The sequence below is a fragment of the Eretmochelys imbricata genome, chromosome 1, assembly GCF_965152235.1.
Source record: "Eretmochelys imbricata isolate rEreImb1 chromosome 1, rEreImb1.hap1, whole genome shotgun sequence".
Classification (NCBI taxonomy): Eukaryota; Metazoa; Chordata; order Testudines; family Cheloniidae; genus Eretmochelys; species Eretmochelys imbricata.
In genome coordinates, this window is record NC_135572.1 from 25,911,911 (window position 1) to 25,925,225 (window position 13,315).

General features: G+C 43.3%; 1 protein-coding gene across 2 annotated transcripts in view; it reads right to left on the minus strand.

The window, feature by feature from the left end:
- Positions 1–13,315, minus strand: part of NOX4 (NADPH oxidase 4) — a 142,800-nt gene that overhangs the window by 51,576 nt on the left and 77,909 nt on the right. For both annotated transcript variants that reach the window (XM_077805354.1, XM_077842249.1), the window contains exon 11: positions 11,016–11,097. In XM_077805354.1, the coding sequence (XP_077661480.1) occupies positions 11,016–11,097 (82 nt within the window). The remainder of the gene's footprint in view (positions 1–11,015; positions 11,098–13,315) is intronic.

Below are 13,315 nucleotides of genomic sequence, written 5' to 3' on the forward strand. Positions count from 1 at the left end.
ACTGCTTCCCCTTCATCCTCTGTATCTAGTTCAAACTCCTTGCTCTTGCATTCAAGTTCTTGCCACACCACACCACCCTGCCCTGTCTTCTACTGTGTTACTTCACCCCAGCTCCCTCTAGTCCACTAACACCACAAGCCTCAACCATCCCTTAAAAAGAAAAGGAGTACTTGTGGCACCTTAGAGACTAACTAATTTATTTGAGCATGAGCTTTCGTGAGCTACAGCTCACTTCATCAGATGCATACTGTGGTTTCTCCTCCCCTTTTCATACGGGCATCCTCTCAATTTCTCCACCAAGCAACCTTCTTCTTGTTAAAATCCCTCCTAAAAAAACCCATTTCTTTTTGCTGTCTACAAAAGGCAAATAAATTTGCCATAAAAACCCACAAAAAAGGAACCCACAAAGACAAATGAAACATGAATGGAGCCATCAAAATGTGCATGGGCTGTAATGGATAGCCATGTGATCCTGAAACTCTGTAGATGACTGCTGTGCTCACCAAAAGTTATCTGAGCAACATATAGAGGGAAATGCAACAGATGAATATAGGGTAACTGTTACAATTGTACCTGGTCAGTAGGTGGTGCTGCAATAGTACAACTAATAGTCAAAGGCAACATACACCTCGCCAACACTCTTAGCATAATGGAGAGACTCACCCGTCCCTGAGCAAGCACACTCCCTTAAGTTTATAGTCCTGGGCCTTCTCTTGCGTTGGCGTGCTGGGTGGGCAGCAGTTCAGGCCAGCACTCTGTAAGTCTGGCAAAGGCAGTCCCGAGTGAAACAAGGAGGAGTGAGGCAATTCTGTATTGTGACATCCTATGCTGCACAGTACTAGCGGGCAGTAATGTGTTATATCAGAAAGCAAGAGCCCATATCATAAGCCCCCCACCCCCACCCCCAATTTCTTCTTAGATTTAATGTAGCTACACTGAGTCTTAACACATCCTCTTCAACCCAGAGAGTAAAAAGAAAAGGAGTACTTGTGGCACCTTAGAGACTAACAAATTTATTTGAGCATAAGCTTTTGTGAGCTACACCTCACTTCATCGGATCCAGAAGAGTACCCAGAAGTTACCTACTACAGGACAGGCCCAAAAAAGAAAATAACAGAATGCCACTAGTCATCACTTCCAGCCCCCAACTAAAACCTCTCCAGCGCATCATCAAGGATCTACAACCTATCCTGAAGGACGACCCATCACTCTCACAGATCCTGGGAGACAGGCCAGTCCTTGCTTACAGACAGCCCCCAACCTGAAGCAAATACTCACCAGCAACCACACACCAAAAACACTAACCCAGGAACTTATCCTTGCAACAAAGCCAGTTGCCAACTGTGTCCACATATCTATTCAGGGGACAACATCATAGGACCTAATCACATCAGCCACACTATCAGAGGCTCGTTCACCTGCACATCTACCAATGTGATATATGCCATCAGGTGCCAGCAATGCCCCTCTGCCATATACATTGGTCAAACTGGACAGTCTCTACGTAAAAGAGTAAATGGACACAAATCAGACGTCAAGAATTATAACATTCAAAAACCAGTCGGAGAACACTTCAATCTCTCTGGTTATTCGATTACAGACCTAAAAGTCACAATATTACAACCAAAAAACTTCAAAAACAGACTCCAACGAGAGACTGCTAAATTGGAATTAATTTGCAAACTGGACACCATTAAATTAGACTTGAATAAAGACTGGGAGTGGATGTGTCATTACACAAAGTAGAACTATTTCCCCCTTACTGTTCCTCACACGTTCTTGTCAACTGCTGGAAATGGCCCACCTTGATTATCACTACAAAAGGTTTTTTTTTTTTCCTCTCCTGCTGGTAATAGCTCACCTTACCTGATCACTCTCGTTACAGTGTGTATGGTAACACCCATTGTTTCATGTTCTCTGTGTATATAAAATCTCCCCACTGTATTTTCCACTGCATGCATCCGATAAAGCGAGCTGTAGCTCATGACAGTTTATGCTCAAATAAGTTTATTAGCCTCTAAGGTGCCACAAGTCCTCCTTTTCTTTTTGCGGATACAGACTAACACAGCTGCTACTCTGAAACCCAGAGAGTGTAGCTCAGCAATAACTCACTCTTTCCTCAGTCATCTGCCGCACAACCAATAGCTGCCGCTCTCAGGGCCTAGCTGTGGCGAAGGAGTCCATGACCTAGGGCTCAACACTGACAAGTTGTCAATTGTGATGTAGTTTTACCCTTGGTCGTGTGTCTTCAACCCTGGCAACTCAACAAAAGGGCCCTGTCACAGCTTTTTCCTGGCCCAGACCCCACAGAGTAGCAGCTCTCTGCTCCAGCTCCCTGCCTGGGAAATGGAGCCTGCTAACCCTTCTGCAGCAGCTTCTGACCCAGGAAGCTCAGTCCAGCCCAGCAGATGCCCACCACTGCATCATGGAATTTGCAGTCCTTCAAAACCAGCACACAGCAGTGTTTCTCAACCTTTCTGAAACCAGGGACCAGTTTGCTGCCTTCCTAAATTGTGTCAGGAAGATTTCTCGAACCGGTCGTTGGGAAACCCTGGTGTAGAGAGACCTGTCTAATCAGGATACCTCTGATAGCTCCTCGAACAAGGGGCCTACATTTAATTTAGCCAAATTAAGGTTAAGAGGTGAATTGATCACAGGCTACAATTATCTACATAGGGAAGGGATTTCTGATAGTAGGGGGCTCTTTAATCTCACAGAAAAAGGCATAAAGAGATCCAATAGTTAGAAGCTGAAGCTAGACAAATTCAGACTTGAAAAAAGGCCCCGATTCTGAACACTGAGGGTATCACAGGGTGCCTCTGGCACTACCCAGTGAATCTCACTCCCTGGCTAGGTCAACTAGTTTCACAAGCACACACAAGGCTGTTTGTCTCTCACTGAGATGAGTATTTATTCCTCTCTTACATAGTAATAAAGTAAGACCTGTTTTCGCGCAGATGTCGGGAGTCAAGCCGTCATGACCTCGTATTAACAAACTGCGGGTTAAGAGAGCCATGCTGAAATATCTTAAGATATCTATATATATTCATGTATAATTATCTAGGATTATATACGTATTCACAGCATACCAAATACTGCAGGCCTATCTGTTAACGGCGCTTTGCAAGAATATAAATTTAAATGTGTAATCTAATTAAAACACGTTTATTACTACACAGGGGTGAAAGTAACTCAGGACACTTACTGGTAGAGGGTGGGGGTGGCTCTGGCCCCCGGAAGGGTGGGGCCTCGGGCGGAAGGGGCGTGGTTAGGGGTCAGCATCCCCAGGCAGCCCTTCCAGGCCCCCTGGTCTGCGCTGCCCGGGGTTCCCGTGGCGATTTAAAGGGCCCGGGGCACTGGATGCTGCTGCTGCGGTAGCGGTGTCTGGAGCCCCGGGCCCTTTTAAATCGCCAGCACAGCTGCTCCCTTTGCCCCCCATCCCCACCCGTCAGCGGCCGAGGAGGGGGCAAAGGGGGCAGGGACCTTAAAACGCTGCAGGGTCCTTTGCCATGGCAGCACTTTAACTTTGCTGCGCCCTCCCCACCCCCCCCCCCCCGGCAGCAGCCCAGCACTGCCGCAGCAAAGGACCGTCCTTAAAGCGCGGCCCCTTCGCCCCCCCAGTCGGCGGTAAAGACGTACAACACGTTTCCGCTCTGCACTTCCTGTCGATTTCTATGTCAGTGAGTTAGTGAGCAAATCTGTAGCGCTACATAGCAAGTTCCTGTACCGTGTGTTAACGAGTCTAGTGTGTTAAACAGGTAGCACTGGGAGGCATGGTGCTACCACGCGTTAAACGGATTCACGCGTAAACGGGTCTGTACTGAACCATGCAATCCAGGTTTATAGTAAGGGTACGCTTGCCTGCAGCCCGCACCCCAGCCCCAGCCCAACCTGTAAGCTGCACCCTGGCCTTCTGTTTCTTCCTCTTATATTCTCCCCAGTTACCTTGTTAGCCCAGTGATTGCCACCCAGGTGCTCACAATCCCCCAACAGAAAGTGTGTAACTGCCCTCAGCTGGGCCTGTAGCCTTCTCCAGATTGTAGCAATGTCAGTGATCAGGGTGCTGCTGATACCTAAAATGTTACCTACAGAGGTGGTGAATTTTACATCACTTGAAGTCTTTAAAACTAGACTGAATATCTTTCTAAAAGACATGCGCTAGGTCAAACAAGTAATGGGCTTGAAGCAGAAATTACCAGGTGAAGCTATATGACCTGTTTTATGTAGTAGGTCAGATTAAATGATCATAATGGTCCCTTCTAGGCTTAAAATCTACGAATCACCCAAGAAGCTTCCTTCCAAGGCAGGGAAAATAAGACTTGACATTACTGGTATTTCTATGGTAAAAACTAATAGAGAAAAACACAACATACTTGAAAACATTGTATCAGGCCTTCTGTAATATCACGAGGATGCAAAAGGGCCACAAACCTGGTTTAATTATTTCTTTTCAGGTAACTTTTAAGTAGGAAGAAAGTTGCTAGAAGTGGATGGTGCTGAGAATATTGTATGCAAGGGCTTGGTATGTCTCTAATTAGCACAGTTCTGTGCCGTATTACCTTCTTTCTAGCATGCTTCACTTAACAACATAATTCCCTATTCAAATGCAGTGACTCTCAGCTCTTTTATATTTTTCCCCCTGATCATTTTCTTTTTATCTTTGACAAGCGTCCAATTTGGCCCCTTTCAGAAGTTTGTCATTAGGCAATGTGAGATGATTACATGAATGCTGATTCTCCTCTCACTCACAGCAGGGCACATCAGCAGTAACTATACTAAAGTCAATGGGAAATTATATGGGTGTAAGTGAGAGGACAATCAGGCCCATGATATTTAGAACTAAGCTGGATGTTCTCTGAGAATTGTTCAAGTGTCAGAGTCAACAACTTGATTAATGAACATAATTTTGTCTTCTTCAAGACCAATCTTTTATAGTTAGTGTCAGCTGCTCACTCTTGCCTCATTTGTGGATTCATGTGTAAAAGGCGGACATCTCATAAGGTAGGCAGGATATTGAGTCAAATTAGATCTCATAATTACCTTGAGGTGTGCTCTTACAAGACTATGCTAACGGCAACATTTTCAAAAGCAGCTAAGTGAGTTAGGAGCCTAAGGGCATGGCTACACTGCCCCGCAGTTCAGACTCAGGGGTGTGAACAGCAGTGCGCACCAAAGTGCTGCACGGTAACTTCCCAGTGTGGACACTGCAGATGTGAACTTAAAGGACCCGAATTTGCACATATGTAGTACTCGTTGAAGATGGAGTTACTCCTGATATACACTAGTGTGAGTGGAAGAACAGGTCCTAGTCATTTATATGTTTCAGTTCCTGTGCACAGACTCTTACCAGGCTGTTACTATTCTGTGTGCTATGTGCCTCACCCTGTTTAACCACCCTATGGCATCCCCAGCTGTGTGCTTTATGCTTGTATTAGGATGTGAGAATTCTCACATGGCAGGATGTTTTAACTTGCGCTAACAGTTGGGTTTTGTTCCTAAAAATATTTTACATTGTGGGTGGGCTTCCTGGGGAGGCGGCAGCTTCAAATGATGCCTGCCTTTGATTTCGTAACCATAAGCCCCATTCTCTAAAAGTTACCATAGGAAATTGGGTATGTAGGAATTGCCATATTGGATCAAGAAAAGGAGTACTTGTGGCGCCTTAGAGACTAACCAATTTATTTGATCATGAGCTTTCGTGAGCTACATCTGATGAAGTGAGCTGTAGCTCATGAAAGCTCATGCTCAAATAAATTGGTTAGTCTCTAAGGTGCCACAAGTACTCCTTTTCTTTTTGCGAATACAGACTAACACGGCTGCTACTCTGAAACCTGTCATATTGGTTCAGACTAGCCTATCTAGCCCAGTATCCTGTCTGTGACAGTGGTCAGTACAAGCTGCTTCTGAGGAGGGTTCAAGAAACCTTCCAGTTGGCAGTTATGGGATAACCTACCCCAGGGAAAGCCTAAATAGTTAAGTCCCAATAGTTAGAGGCTGGAGACAGTGGAGAGGAGACAGAGCTCTCTCGGGGGTTGGCCCAACACTGTGGAATGAACTCTCCCAGGAATTAAGGACTATCACAAAACTCCCCAGCTTGTACACCATTTCTTTGCCTTTTCTAACAAACACAGAGCAACATGAGTGTATTTATGTATTGTTATTATTAAAAAAAATCTAAAATAAAATACCCCCCCACACTGCTCCCCCTGAGGGAGGAGAGGATGAGAGAACTAACAATGACAGATGTTAGTCACATTGCTTAATGCACTACTGGAAGGTGCTCAGATACTACAGGGTGAGTGCGGTGTAAGAACCAGAACGGAACAGAATAGAATTAAGCCCTGAAGCATGAAGGTTTATATCCCTTTCAAAAATGCTTATTTCTTTAGTATTTACTAATACACTTCTGGATATCCATATAAATACTTGGTTCCTGTCTGAATCCTAAGCTCTTGATCTCAGTGATATCATGTGGCAATGAGCTCCACAGGTTAATTGTGTATTGTGTGAAAAAAGTACCAAGTTTGGTACCTCCCATTCATGTCACAGTCACATTAGGGATCAGAATACCATGTGAAACCATAGTCATCACCAATGAGTTTACAAATTATTCTGCTGCAGGGGAAATGACAGACTGCATAAGCATTGCCAAAGTTTAAAGGACGGTAACATCAAACATCCGAAGTCAATGCAACAAGCATTTGTCCATTGCAGGGTTTTACAGTACTATTTGAGGTTTTTGACCCTTGTGTGTATGTTGTATTCTTGTCCAATTCAAAGCAACAATACAAAACTTAATGCATGTATAGATGGCTGCTAATGTGAAATTGATTTTCATTTCCATTCCAACATCAGTGCCTGCAGCCCATTTCAAAACCCGCTGATGCTGCCTTTGGTCACCATTAGACACTTTAAACGTTAATTTGAGCTGCTTCCTGCAGGAAAGCTGCTTCGTAGATCTAACTCCAACCCTACTGGACTCTGGAGCAACAGCACTCCTGTTGCAGTCTCTCATTCTCACTCCATCATGCTGCTGCCCAGTTTGGGGGTGCTCACATTGTTGTTTTTTTACCTCATACCATCCAGTCCCACTTCTTCTGTCCAAGGTCTGCTCCTCTTATCTGTCCTTCCCACCCCACCAATCCCTAATCTGAATGCCTCTTTCCTATTCCATGGGCCCCTGTCCAAACAAAAGATGCCTCACGTTGCTGAAGAAGGAGCAGAACAAGCTGTGAGGTGGGTAGGGTTGAAGGGCCAGGGGCAGGAACCAGGTACTACTCTGTGTTTGTATAGTGCCTGGCACAGTGGGGCAACATTCTTAGTTGGACCCTATGCGCTACTGTAATAACTAACTGTCAAGGTTCCTCCCCCACTCTGAACTCTAGGGTACAGATGTGGGGACCTGCATGAAAAACCTCCTAAGCTTATCTTTACCAGCTTAGGTCAAACCTTCCCCAAGGTACAAAATATTCCACCCATTGTCCATGGATTGGCCGCTACAACCACCAAACTAATACTGGTTACTGGGGAAGAGCTGTTTGGACGCGTCTTTCCCCCCAAAATACTTTCCCCCCAAAATGTAGATATCTTACAGGGTAATTAGATTAAAAATCATAGAGAACCCCTCTAGGCAAAACCTTAAGTTACAAAAAAGATACACAGACAGAAATAGTTATTCTATTCAGCACAGTTCTTTTCTCAGCCATTTAAAGAAATCATAATCTAACACATACCTAGCTAGATTACTTACTAAAAGTTCTAAGACTCCATTCCTGGTCTATCCCCGGCAGAAACCAGCATATAGACAGACACACAGACCCTTTGTTTCTCTCCCTCCTCCCAGCTTTTGAAGTATCTTGTCTCCTCATTGGTCATTTTGGTCAGGTGCCAGCGAGGTTACCTTTGCTTCTTAACCCTTTACAGGTGAGAGGAGCTTTCCCTTGGCCAGGAGGGATTTCAGAGGTTTACCCTTCCCTTTATATTTATGACACTAACTATGAATCTTAGTAAAATCTGCTTACAACCCTCCTTTCTCTCTTCTCCTTTTTCACTGCCACAGACAGCAGGCACAGACAGGTGACTTGACAAGCTCAGCATTCATAAACTCATTACATTAGTAAAGCGAGAACCTGAGACTATGAGGTAGCAAGGACCTAGAGAGAGGTGCTAGGGATCTTTAGTTCCCATGCTCTTTCTTTGGTGCTTACACCCATCGAATATTTGTCAGCTGGTCTCATGTTCACCCTCCCACCACTGGACATTACTTAGTCAAGCTATTCACAATTTTCCTCTCTTGTTTCCAGGCTTTCTCTCTATGAGCTCTGCAAACTACCTAGATCCCATGACGCCTTCATATTAAGATGAATTTATGGGCCAGATCCTCAGCTAATGCAAAGAAGTGTTGTTCAACTGAAGTCAATGCAGAGGTGCTGATTTACAGGATCTGGCTTTATATGGTCTCAACTTCCATACAATGGAAATCGGCACAAAATAGGAAAAAGGTGAAAGGGGAATGAGGGTATGGCCTATATTATGAGGCTGACTACGTTCCCCATATTGATGAGCTCAAACGTATGCTTCTACCAGAACTCCCAGAGAAATCAGGATGCATCAATAATCACCAACCAGTTTGTAAATGAACTGCAGCCAATGACTCGTGTCGGTAACAAGCAAACAATTTTGTACTGATTAATGACATTATAAGCGGCAGTCAATTACTTATGAAAACATCTGTAAAGAATTTTTTTTAATTAGCTGCCAAACCCTGGCTGATTCCATGTGTTAGGATCAATCATTCTAGTCAAGCAATGGTACATGTTCAGCCAATCATATTGTTGTACGATAATGCGGGAACATTACAATTTAAAACAGCATTACAGCTCAGTAATATAAACAGCTTGAGATTCCGGTGAAAATAATTTACTGCATGATTTTCAGAGAGGCTGAGGACCTGCAGTTCTCACTGACTTCAGCAAAGAATTGCAACTGCTCAGCATCTCTGCAGACCTAGCCATTAGTTACACTACAAGTATACTGTACCTTCAGGAATACCAGCCATAAATCTTACTGTTTTTACACAGTGACATAGTCAGAGACCTTGACTGCAAAAAATAAAAACACCTATGTCTTTGTTTATTCCTCAGTGCATAATTCTTTATAGAATACGAACATAATTGAATCAGTCTGCCAGTGTCATCACTGCTATAATTAGAACCAAGCAAATTACACCAGGGAAGAGAACGTGCCTGTGAAACCAAAAAGGGAAGGGCAAGGCAAAGAAGAGAACTATGGGCAAAACTATTCAAGAGTGCAACGAAGCAACAAACCAAAACTAAAAACTGACCATAGCCCAAACAGTGTCAATACTACAAAAAGGGAGCCCAACCAGAGCCTCCATAAAGGTTACTAGGAATATTGTTATCCCATCTGTTTTACATGGAAGGCACTCAGATACTCTGATGATGGTCTGCAGTACAAATCCACAAAACAGGTAGGTTTTGGCAATGAAATACTGGCTTTCAGACAGTCAATGGCGCTGACTTTCCATCAACTTCAGTGAATCCACGATTTTACCCTAGGTATTTTAAGATTTTTGTGCTCATGGGACATGTCTTTTTTTCAGCAAGTCATGAACATCTAACTCTTTAATTATTGCATGTTCTAGAAAAATAAGGGCTTGCCCATACAAACTTGGTGCACAGCAAGCTGGGTGTAAATCTAGCTTGCACTACCCTGCCACACATTAACTACCAATGTGGACCCTGCTGCTGCGCATTAAAATTCCATAGTGCACTTTAATCCCATTTTGAAATTAAGCCTGAAATTTTAATTTACAGTACACAAGAGTTACGTTCTCACAGCAAACAGCTTCCCATTCATTTCAGGATTCAGCTAAAAAATCGCCCGCTTGTTTTCAAAACTACTCTTGGACTTGCTCCAGCCGTTCTCACGTACCTCTCCTCCCCAACCCTGCTCCCCCTGTTCATCTAACATTGGCCTTCTTGCCATTCATCCACGCAATCTGGCCATGGCTCGGGAAAGAACCTTCACTTCCGCAGCCCCTGCCATCTGGAACAGCATTCCCATGTCTTTCCCCCTCACTGACTCATATCAACCCTCTGCTGAAAGCACTTTCCTTCTTTTTTCATGTGACTCAATTTTCTTTTTGCTCTTTGTTTTAATTAAGTCGGCAAAAATGTTATTTATTATCTAACTCTGCTTTTCTTTAGCTTTGTAGGAATAGCATTAGAATCATAGAAGATTAGGGTTGGAAGAGACCTCAGGAGGTCATCTTCTGCTCAAAGAAGGACCACCCCAACTAAATCAAGACACTCAGTAAAATGACACATTATTGCACGGTATGAGATTTTTGTTGGGAGCAATGTTTAAGGGAGATACGTCACATTAAAATCTTTGAATGGATTTAGAGGCTGAAAGACAGAAACTTTCTAACGGGGGTAATCTCTTAACTCCCCCACATCACTTATGGCATTGCTTTTATAATAGAGAAGCATAACATGAGAGGATGCTGTACTGCTTGCTCCCTAGCATGCACGGCTGTTCCTTTGGTTTGGCTGCCCACGTGTCCCTAACAAGGGCAGTCAAACTGTTTTTAGCACTCACATGATTCCATAGGATAGCTTGTTAAAATCCAAATGAGTCTGTCAGCACGAATGATGGAATCCCACAAGACAAGAGTGGGGATTAGTGTGACAAAACATCTGCCTACGTCGACATATAATGTCAAGTGAAATGAAGCTCCACCAGACACTGATCCATGCAGCTTATCATCCACACTCTGCCACTGACTCCGCTGTGACAGCTGGGTGCACTTGCAAGATATGTCTGTTTCTTCCTGTCGCAGCTGTGAAGAGCACAAAGCTTATTCTATGGGAGGCTCCCTGACAGCTCTGCCTTAGGAGCTTATGCTGAAAGCATTTATAGTGCTATAAATGCTTCTCTCCCTCACTATGAATTCACAAAGACTGGTTTTCCTGAAGAGGCAATTTACTTACGTGGGGTAATTCCTTTGTTGAAAGTTGGGTAGAATCTCTGTGTCCTGACTTGAATGGAGAAGCAGTAAATCTCGAAATCTTTCTGTCAAAGGGGAAAAAAAAATAGATCTAAGGTTGTGACTTCACGTTGTAAAAGTCCACCACATGAGTAAGCAAGCAGTATCCAACATACGTTCTCTTCTGTGGTATTGTTTTAACTGAGGTACAAAAGCTATATAATTAATAATCAAAACACTTCCACTAAAACTGTTGAAAACACTAGAAATCACTCTTCTCTATTACATTTTTATAATAATAATGCTGTTGTATTTACTATTGGTTATTTTTTGTATTCCAACCCAGTAGCACCTATAAGCCCCAACTGATGATACCAGTCTCTACTCTAGTTTTAGGTATTATTGTAATGATATTCTAATTTGGAAAGGATCCTGCCACGTTCGTGAAGGGGTCAATTCTAAAGGTTAAATGTCTAAGTTGATTTGATTAGATCTGTCAACAGCTTTTGATATAGCTGGCCAAAATGTACTGAACACATTTCTGACAAGCTTGCAGGATCTGGTAAGGTAGATGGAGATAGTGGCTTCATTCCTTCCAGTCTAAGACATCTCTAAGAGTCACTTCTCATCCATCCATATCCCCACATGTGGTTTCTCAGAGGTTCCATTCTGTCATTTCACCAGCTGAATATGAGTACAGTGCCATCGATGCACTACATTACACCTCTTTTGCTCCTTTATGTCAGATCCTGATGGCACAGGTTCTTTGCTTTCCCTGTGCCTGTTTGAGACATGGATCTGGAGGAGACTGACACAACTGAAACACTATCCTGTAAAGATAGAGGTGAGTCTGACTGGAAGGGGAATCAGTGTCAGGAATTGGTGGGGGCTGTGTCTGCTCATTCCCTAGTCAAAGAAGCTTGCCGTTTTCAATTATTTTTGACCTGTCTGCTCTTGGCTTCTTAGAGAAGTGTAGTGACTTGATAATGCTGACTGTACCACATCTCTCCAGGATCTTCCTGCCTCTAGGTTAGTACCCTACAATGTGCTCTATGGACGTGGCCTAACACCAATTGAAGCTTCAGCCAGTACAGAATGCAGCAATCCATCTAATCAGTTAAATGGAGAGTGAGCACATTAGACCTATGCTCTGCAAACTGCAGGGGCTTCCCATCTCTTTCCCAATGCAGTTCAAGTTACTGGTACTAATCTGTAGAGGTCTATATAATCAGGGATCTAGCTACCTTACAGATAACAATGGCTGACATCTCATTTATCAACAGACTTTAGATGTGGATGGTGGAGGGCTGGAACTGGTGGGGGGGTTCTGTGGAAAATACTTGGCTGTGGAATCCACTCCCCCGGCCACCTTCCAGAACTTGAGTTTGTTGGCCTTCAGAACATGGTGTATGACATCTATTTGGTTAAGCATTTGCTTAATGTTACATCTTCCAGGCAGTTTAAATTAGTGTCTGATGTATTTATTTTGAAGACATGCAGCCAAGTACCACAGCAATAGATGCCTGTAAAGAATCCTACAGTAAATCAATATTTTCTGATCCATGATATACACACATATCTATCACCAAACTGGAATACCACTCTGTGTTTAAGTGGCTAACAGCTGTCTCCATGCAAAATGGAGTTACACTCAGATGCTGCAGTTTTCTAAAATGCACATTAAGAGACACACACATGTGAATTGCTGATGGTTGAACAGTCCCCAAATTGTGGCATGAGTTTGACCAAAAACAACCTTTTTATTCCCGTAAACTAATGTCAGTAAACTCATCTGAAAATCTTTCACACACGGGTCTCATCGTATGCCTGCTCATTAGGGAACTTTCACACATTTTAGCTAACTAAAATTTCAAATGTTGCATTCATTGACATAAGAATTTCTGACTCTTCCCTGTGACATTTTAGGTTCCTGCGTGGCTGCACCCATGAATTACTCTCTTCAATATAAAGCAACATTTAGTAACCACTAACAGATGTAACGTGGGCAATTTGTTTCATTTTGGGCTAGAATTGGGCTAGATTGCTGGCACTTAAAATTAAAAAGGTCATAGAGCAGTTTTTAAACAAAGGGCTGGAGGAAAGCCGACAGGTGCGGAGGACCACATGGTTCGGACAGAGACATCACTTAGGGGAGGATCTATTCATGGAGATTCTCTATGTCCTAGTAAGGACGAGAGGATGGAAGATGATAAAATACAGGTAGGATCTGATCAGAAACAGTCAGATGAAAAATAGTCTCATTAAACTACATCATGTAATGGGAGATAGCTAAAAAGTGACAAG